General features: G+C 41.1%; 1 protein-coding gene across 3 annotated transcripts in view; it reads left to right on the forward strand.

Annotated features, from left to right (window-relative positions):
- Window positions 1–7846, forward strand: part of lrp4 (low density lipoprotein receptor-related protein 4) — a 150865-nt gene extending 143019 nt beyond the window's left edge. For 2 of the 3 annotated variants that reach the window (XM_074622818.1, XM_074622827.1), the window contains exons 36-38: window positions 1137–1224; window positions 1366–1507; window positions 4707–7846. In XM_074622818.1, coding sequence (XP_074478919.1) covers window positions 1137–1224; window positions 1366–1507; window positions 4707–5048 — 572 coding nt within the window. In that variant the 3' untranslated portion in view covers window positions 5049–7846. Of the gene's footprint in view, window positions 1–1136; window positions 1225–1365; window positions 1508–1749; window positions 1812–4706 lie in introns of all 3 variants that reach the window. The other variant, XM_074622837.1, reaches the window with a different exon arrangement.
- The last annotated feature ends 332 nt before the right edge of the window (window positions 7847–8178 follow it).

The raw sequence follows: 8178 nt of genomic DNA on the forward strand, positions 1-8178 counted from the left end.
AAGGCAAGCGAGAATTAATTTGATTTTTTTTTGGTTTATACGTACCTCGTGTTTAGAGTGCATGGAGAAGTTAAATCAAAATAAGCATTACAACAACAATCAAAAAAACAATTCTTCCATCTGTATCAACTAAGAGGCAAAGAAAAAAAAGGAATTAGAAAAATCAGGCAAAAAAAACCTGCCTGTTTCACAGACAAATAAGGACCGTAGAGAGATTATCCTGGCAAAAAAACACTTGTTCTTAAGTCGTAAACACAGAGGAGAAAATAATTTCGATCAGACTAAGAAAAATAGATCACCAGAAAAAAATAAAATAAAAATCTTGCTTGCCTTTCAGGGCTTCTGTAGATATACTTGACTTGGCACAAATAATACAGAAGTGCCTGAAAAAGCAAACAAATATGGATGCTAAAGTCAGCCAGAGTCTGTAATAAAAGTTATTAAATGCAAGTTAAGTGATGTAACAATAATAATAATAAAATGTTATTTATATAGCACTACTCAAAAACACAGCAACAAAGTGCTTGTAGCAACTCATAATGTTATAACTGCATAAAGTAAGAAAACCATGAGTGCATAACTAAATAACAGTTCTGTGCATTAATGTAATACGTTATTACATCATAAGACAATTATTACATTATAAACTAAGCAAAAAAAATGTTGAATAACAATTTTGATGAACAAGTGCTTTACAATAAGACAAAACAACATAATAACTTGACAAAACTAAATCAAAACAACAATAAATAAATAAATATATCAATATATCGGCAGTGTTTTTAACCCTCACAGGACCAGCTCTGTAGTCATACAACTATCACTGAAAGTTTGAGGCTGTTGTTCATTTAGTGTTGAGGTAGTAGGAGATCCACAGTGACACCTGTCGGCGTTCACCTTCTGATGTTGTGAACGCTGACCGGTTGTAAATACATGCTACCTTCGTCCCACAGGACATAAACGCGACATAAGCTAGCCAGGCTAAACACTTTCAGAGCTGTCTCTGTACTGAGATTAAACTGAAATTAGGTAAAATGGCAAACAACTGCATTTTCCTAAAATAGTCTATAATGTTCCTTTAAGCAAAGCCGATGGATTTGCTCCGTAAACACACCCGTCTTTAACATCTGTTGCAGGAGAAGGACTTCATATCAGCTACGTGATTGGTGGAGTTCTGACCATCCTGGCCATCCTGATCCTCATCGCTGCTTTGATTATTTACAGGTCAGTCCACTGCTTGTTCATTTTCTTACTCCCTGGTCTTAAATGCCAGGTATAATATAATAATATTATAAATATAACTTACATTTGATACACAGCGGATAATTTTTTTTAAGCTGTTTTCTTCCTGCTTTTGATCGACAGACATAAAAAGTCGAAGTTTGCCGACCCGGGAGTGAGCAACCTGACCTACAGTAATCCCTCGTATCGGACGTCAACACAAGAGGTCAAGATCGAGGCGTCGCAAAAGCCTCCAATATACAACCAGCTTCGATATAAGAAAGAGGTAACGGAACAGTCTGGACGCTGAAGTAAAAACCACTTTGTTTAATATATGAATGGATTTAAGGTGAATCCATGATAATTCCATAGAATGGTCACAGACTATGGAGGTGTATTGTGGGTAACCACGGAGACAAATGATTTGACTGTTTGTCTCATTGATTGTGTTGAAATGTTGTGACACAAGCAGGTTACAGACGCCAAGCGCTCATCTTTTCTTCCCCCCTCTCTCTCTCCTCACCGCAGCACTCTCATCCCTACAACTCCCTCTCTCCCTTTATCTTTTGACCCACTTGTCCCGTGGAGAGGTAGTTACACAGCATGGAGGAGTTGTGTCCTCTTTGTCTTTCACCGCATGCAACCTGCTTTCCAAAATTAACAGTTTCTCTCTTTGGTACAGCTTCAGAGCATGACAAGGTTTTCTTTTTTGTGAAACTGACATTTCAACTGGCAAGGAATCAAAGTGTACGGATAGATTTGTTAAAGGTGCTTCGTGTAGCATTTCTTAAAGGGGACATGTCATGAAAAAAAGTCACTTTCAGTGCTTGGGCTCATACATTTGGGTGTCTGGAGTGCCTACTAACACACAAACTGTGAAATAAGTCAACCCAGTCAGTTTTTTGTGAGCTGCCTAGATCAGAAAACATGCGATTCAACAAGCTCCCCTTCCTATGTCACATGCAGGCTCATTAGAATATACCGCCTTCAGCTTGAGAACTAGCTTTGCAAAGGTGCACCGTATTTTTCTCGCAAGCCAATCAGAGCAGACTGGGCATTTTCAGGAGGGGGTCTTAAGGCCCAGCACACCGACCTGACTTCAAAGAACTAGCGGCGATAAAGGCCTACTGTTGCGCTGCCTCACGTCGCCTTTGTCTTGGCCGACAAGTTGCATTTGACACCGCAAAGACCACAGCCGACGGCCAGTTAGCACGTACGTTCTGCGCCTGCATGAGAGGAAATAACTCCCCCTGCCAGCAGGCGGCGGTAGTCTGTATTCATCTTTCAAAAAGTGAAACCGGAAGACCGAGGACTGCGGATACACTGTACAAGCCGTTGTTATGATACGTACATGAAACAAAGCGGCGTTTTCACACCACTCTCACTCACCACTTAGCTTCATTCCAGATGGCCATGTCCATATGAATGATCGGATGAGATGAAGATGAAAAATGAGAAGAGCCTTCTGTGTGTGTCCACTTGACTTTACTCACTTCCATTTCTCTTCTCGTGCACTGATTCGTTTAAGCTGAACAGCCAATCGGAGTGATATTTTTCAGCGACAGGCTCCGCTGCCGATTCAACATGCTGAATTGGCCGAAAAGCCTCCGCCGCGGGCACACTAGAGTCAACGGTGCGGGACACAACGCAAAACCTAGGCCGACAGACGCTCACCGATGACCCCAAACTGTCTGACGGCCGACCGTCAGCTTGGTGTGTCAGGGCCTTTGAAGAGACAGGCGCTAAAACGGAGCGTTTCAGACAGAGGGTGAATACAGATATATTCGGACAGACGGAATGAGAAAAATAATGTGTTTTTTTTTCATTTAAAGCATGTAAACATATTCCAGTTGGAACCCAAAATACAAGTATGAACCTGAAAATGAGCATGATATGTCCCCTTTAAACTCAGCACTATATTTCCCATAAACCCTGTTAGCTCCCACTGCAGGTAAGATGTTGCTATTTATCAAAAGAGAGAAAAGAATTAAAGGATGTCTGCTTTTCATTTTATTCATCATTATGAGCTATGTATAAATAAGGCCAAATCCTTTTTCAAATCTCTGTTTATTGCATCTCATTACACCAGCTGTAGAAAAAAATACTCCTTTATTTAAAATACTGTAAACTTTATGGCTGAACTGTTTGTGGGCTGTTAGTAAAAGCAGCAGTTTTCATGCAAGCTCACTGCTTTGGGTCATTTAGCCTCTGTTTCAACAGGTGTACCACGCCTATGTATTTTCATGCTGGAGATGAAGAGACACCTGTTTAAATTATCCCTGCTACAACAGACTGAATAATTTGTCCGCGGTGTTATACACAGCACTGTTGCTCTGGGAGCAACAACACCATCTCCTGTTTTTTTGTGCCATAAAGCAGTGAAGTAGATTTCACTCCAGATTAGGCTGACAGCCTGGTGTATTTTTGTATTATTCACCTTAATCTGACAATGAGAAACTAACTCCAGAAGAAAGCACAGCAGGTGCTAAAAGGTGCCAACTCGCTGTGCATGGGTTGTGTTTGAAGGTGACATTTGTTCTGGAGTGTTGTGCAGTTGGCCGCGGATTAATCCTCGAAGGGAAATCCACCTTTAACAGGTTGAACTTTTAAAGTTTTGGTGATGTTTTGTAGGGATGTCACGAGAACCGATACTTAGGCACCAAGTCGATTCCAAAATTCTGAAAAACGTGACAGTACTCGTTTGTCTACTGTACCGTAGGTACCGGGGATCACGGCTCGAGAATAACTGCGTCCCGGCGACAATAGAATATCTCCCTGGCAACGCTACATTATGAACAACAAATCCATGTTGAAATTGTCTGGAGGAGAGCTAGTTTACGTTAGCCGTTAGCAGCCGGTGGGCAGCACAGTCCTGCTTGGCTAAACAACAAAGCTAACAGCTAACGTACAGAGGTTGCATTGAGTTACATTGTGATGCGTTCAACCTCTATTTAGTAAAAAATACTGAGCATACATGTAGGTAAATTATAACGTTATCACGATGTGTTAAAATGTAATCTTGTAAACTGTAGTTTTCGGTGATAAACATGAGGCGGATCATCAGGGTTTAATAATAAATCTGCAAAAAACAATGTGCAGTAATAAAGGAGTGTACAGTATGTTGAAGAAATGGGATTTATTGTTTTGTTGTTTTTACCGTAGTATCGAATTGGGTATCGAGAATCACGGGATTTCGCTGGTATTGGTATCGACTACTAAATTTCTGGTATTGTGACATCCCTAGATGTTTATTAAGCAGATTTTAACATCAATAACCAGTAATTATTCTTTAAAAAGGAGGTAAGGGTTCAGGAAGGGCGGAAGAAAGACAGAAATGTGCATGTGACAAAGAAATAAAGGAAATCGGCTCCTACAAAGTGTTTACTTTAACAAACTGAAGAGTACCTGAAGGTGGATTATCCCTTTTTAAACCGCTCACATAGAGGCCATCACTCTGACTAACTACTCGTCTCTCATTTGTCCAGGGTGGCGTGGACGGAGGCTACACCAAGGAGAAGATCCGCATCGTGGAGGGCGTGTGCCTCCTGTCCAACGAGGAGCTTTACTGGGACGACCTAAAACAGATCAAGCCGTCCCGAGGCGGCCTGCACACCTGCATGCGCACGGACACCGTGTCCCTGCAGGCCAGCAGCGCATCGCTAGACGACGGCGAGACGGAGCAGCTCCTCCAGGAGGAAGCGTCCGAATGCTCCTCAATAACCACTCTGACCCCTTCGGCCATCACCCCGCAGCGCCACGCCCAGCACAGCCTGCCCGACACCGGCTGGACCTCCACGCGCAAGCCCTCCACCGAGAGCGAAGTGTGAGGGAGGCCCCCACACCCTCCACTACCCCTTATGCTTTATCTCAACCTCCAATACCTAACGCACACACACACACACACACACACACTTGTATTTATAGCCAGTACAAACACACAAAAACAAATAGGTGCAAACACACTAACAACGGTACAAGTTAGACACAACTAAGCTCCCATAAACACAACTCCTGTCTGAAACTGTGGCTCCGTACTACTTTCGCACACACACGCACACACACACACACACACACACATGCAGTACAGTCCTCCAACAGTACCCTCAGTGCTACTGCCTTCAGGCAAAATGATAAACTAATGAGCATGCTGGAATAAGAAAGCAAAAGACTCTGGGGAGGAAGTGAACAGAGAGACACGAGCGTTATCTGGAGCCTTTTTTTTTAAAGGACGCAGACTCTCAATGCGACAAAAACGCTTCTCTGTGTGTACATCTTTTATTTTTTGTGAACTTTTTTTTTTGGGGGGATGAAGCTAGAACGACACACTCCCCGGACGATGTAACCACGATGCTCTCTCTCTCTCTCTCTCTCTCCAATGCCACTCATGTCTCTATGAACTCTATTTATGAACGTTTTTTTTGTACTTGTGGAGTGGGTTTTGCTGACTTTCAGAAAACGGCGAGAGTGTTGTGTTCTAGAACTTTGCGCCGCAGGACCCGGGTATTCAAGAGTTGTATTTATGACAGTGCCAAAGGGTGGGGATTCACAGAGTCCCCATGCTTCTTTTCAGCATTTACACTTCAATAGAAATGTATCTTAATTACGGGATGTTTGTTTTCGTTTGACTTTTACTGACTTGCCCTCGCCGGTGGGGACACCTCAGTGACGACACCACCTGCTTCTGATTCCTTATTTTACAGCCTCCCGACAGGTCAAGCATGGACGTTCTGCAGCTGGTAGTCTCAGTTGGGTGCAGATGTCCATTCATCCTTTGCTAAAGTAACACGAAAGGAGCCTCCTTTTTTTTTTTTTTTTAAAGTTGTAATTCAACCATTGCTGATCCTCGGGCGTAGCAGAGGAAGCCACGATGAAGTAACAGCCTAAGTGCCAAACATTTAGTTTCCTAATTATTTTTTTCTCTCAGAGGGGTTTTAAAAATGTTCGTGACATTCTTTTTACTCGGGTTTGGTCACCCAAATCACAGAAAAAACATATTTTCTCAGACATGTACCACTAGGGCTGTTGAGCCATGCAGATGGTTGTGGTTTTATTTACCCAGGTGTTAGACATACAATACATCTCTAAGATTTATTTTGCCCCAAACACTGGAGTCATTGGTCTTTCTAAAATATGTGTTCCTGGAGTTGACTATCCAGATGAATGATTATCTACGATAGCACTTACTTTTAGAATTTGAAGCTCTTTGATTTTAACAAGTTTAAAACAAGTTTTTTACCGCTACGTTTTTAGCACTAAAAAAATAAAAATAAAAACCAAAAACAGCTCCCTCTAATTTTTTTCCAGCATGGAAGTGTGTGTATTATGCATCGTCATCACCAGTATTCCCTTATCCAACGCTATCTACCCACATTCTCTAATAATATCAACTCCCCAACATTTTTGCTGTAATCTCAGCTGCCTAAAAAAATGTACCTCTCGACAATTTTAACAAATTGTCGAGAGGTTATCTTTTAGGCTTAGATCTTTAGATATTTGCATCACTACAAATGTCAATGTGATCAGTTTCACTTTGGCTCTCTGTTGTATCGGGGTAGGAGGGAAGTTTCAGAGGTGAATATATCAAAATCCTGCCAAATCCAACCAAAAGTATCTGCATGGCCAAACACCACTAGAGGTAAATGAGAACATGTGTTCTTTTTGTAATTTGAGTTTTGATCCATCAACTCAAAAATCCGTAATGCAAAAGGTGTACTTGCAGTATCTGCCACAGTACAGTATATAATAACAAGTGGGTAACTTAGGAACACTGTGCATGTCTGACCCCATCAGACAGTGAGGGTTATAGTTTAGAAATGTATCACTGACAACTTACTGAAAAATGAATTTAATACAAGTAAAAAGATATTATGCATTGCTTTAACTTTAGAGTACCATTCTCTGTCTGTCGTTGAAACGTGGTACGAGGAAATACTATATTGCTATATTGACAAATATATCGGTTAGACTTTATAGAACCATGTATTTTGAAGTATCTGCTACAAGCTCAGCAACGTGCTGATTTGCTGCTAGACGAAGCACTGAGGCCAATGAAAGAGGGTCTTGGCAGCTACATAACTGCGGTCTCCGACGGTTGGTTGACAGTAGGCCCGCGGAGCATCACAGCGACCCAGTAACCAATCATCCCGGCTCACAGTCCCTCCAACTCTGCTGCAGGAAATGCTAAAAACTGTACAGATTTTATCATGCGGATATAAGCAAACATTTCTGTTGAAGATATTGTGTTGATTAAGTTGTATAGTCTTTTGTACAAAGGGATTTCATGACCGTTTTTAGACTTGTATTAATTTTACTCACTGGAGAAGAACCTTTTTTTTTTGCTGGATTATTTTAACCACTGTGTTTCCAAGCCTTGTAAATGATAGGGAAGATGCCAGTTATTTAATAGTGCTCTTTTATCTTATGGAATACTGGTCGCGTATAGCTGTTGTAAAGTTAACAAAAAGAGGTATTTATGATTTTTTCTGTTTGGTTGTCACTTGATGTGTAAATATGAAAAGACTGTATATGTATTTCCATGGCAGTACTAACAAGCTGTGTTGTGTGATATAGTGAATGATCCCTTTGCTATCTTTTAATATAAAATTGCATTTGCATTTCAATGAAACCTTTGGCTCAGTCATCTGTGCACGTATCGCTCTCAGACAAAATGTCCTCCTCATCAGACACAATCATCATCTAGCAATAAAGGAAAAGCTGATGTCTGCTTCTGCAGATAATTACAGTCATAACAACGGGAGCAGAGATGTAATCAGAGAATCTGGGTTCTGGAGGCATGAAGCCAAGTCATCCAATTTAGAGCAACAGAGGAGGGATCCCTCTCCCAGGACAGTTGTAGTATATTTATAGCATAAAACATAGTAATTAGTAGAATTACATTGTAAAATGACAAAATAAGTCAAGTACATTACTTTGAATATCATGTTAATATTCAGTGTA

Source organism: Sebastes fasciatus, chromosome 2, assembly GCF_043250625.1.
Source record: "Sebastes fasciatus isolate fSebFas1 chromosome 2, fSebFas1.pri, whole genome shotgun sequence".
Taxonomy (NCBI): Eukaryota; Metazoa; Chordata; class Actinopteri; order Perciformes; family Sebastidae; genus Sebastes; species Sebastes fasciatus.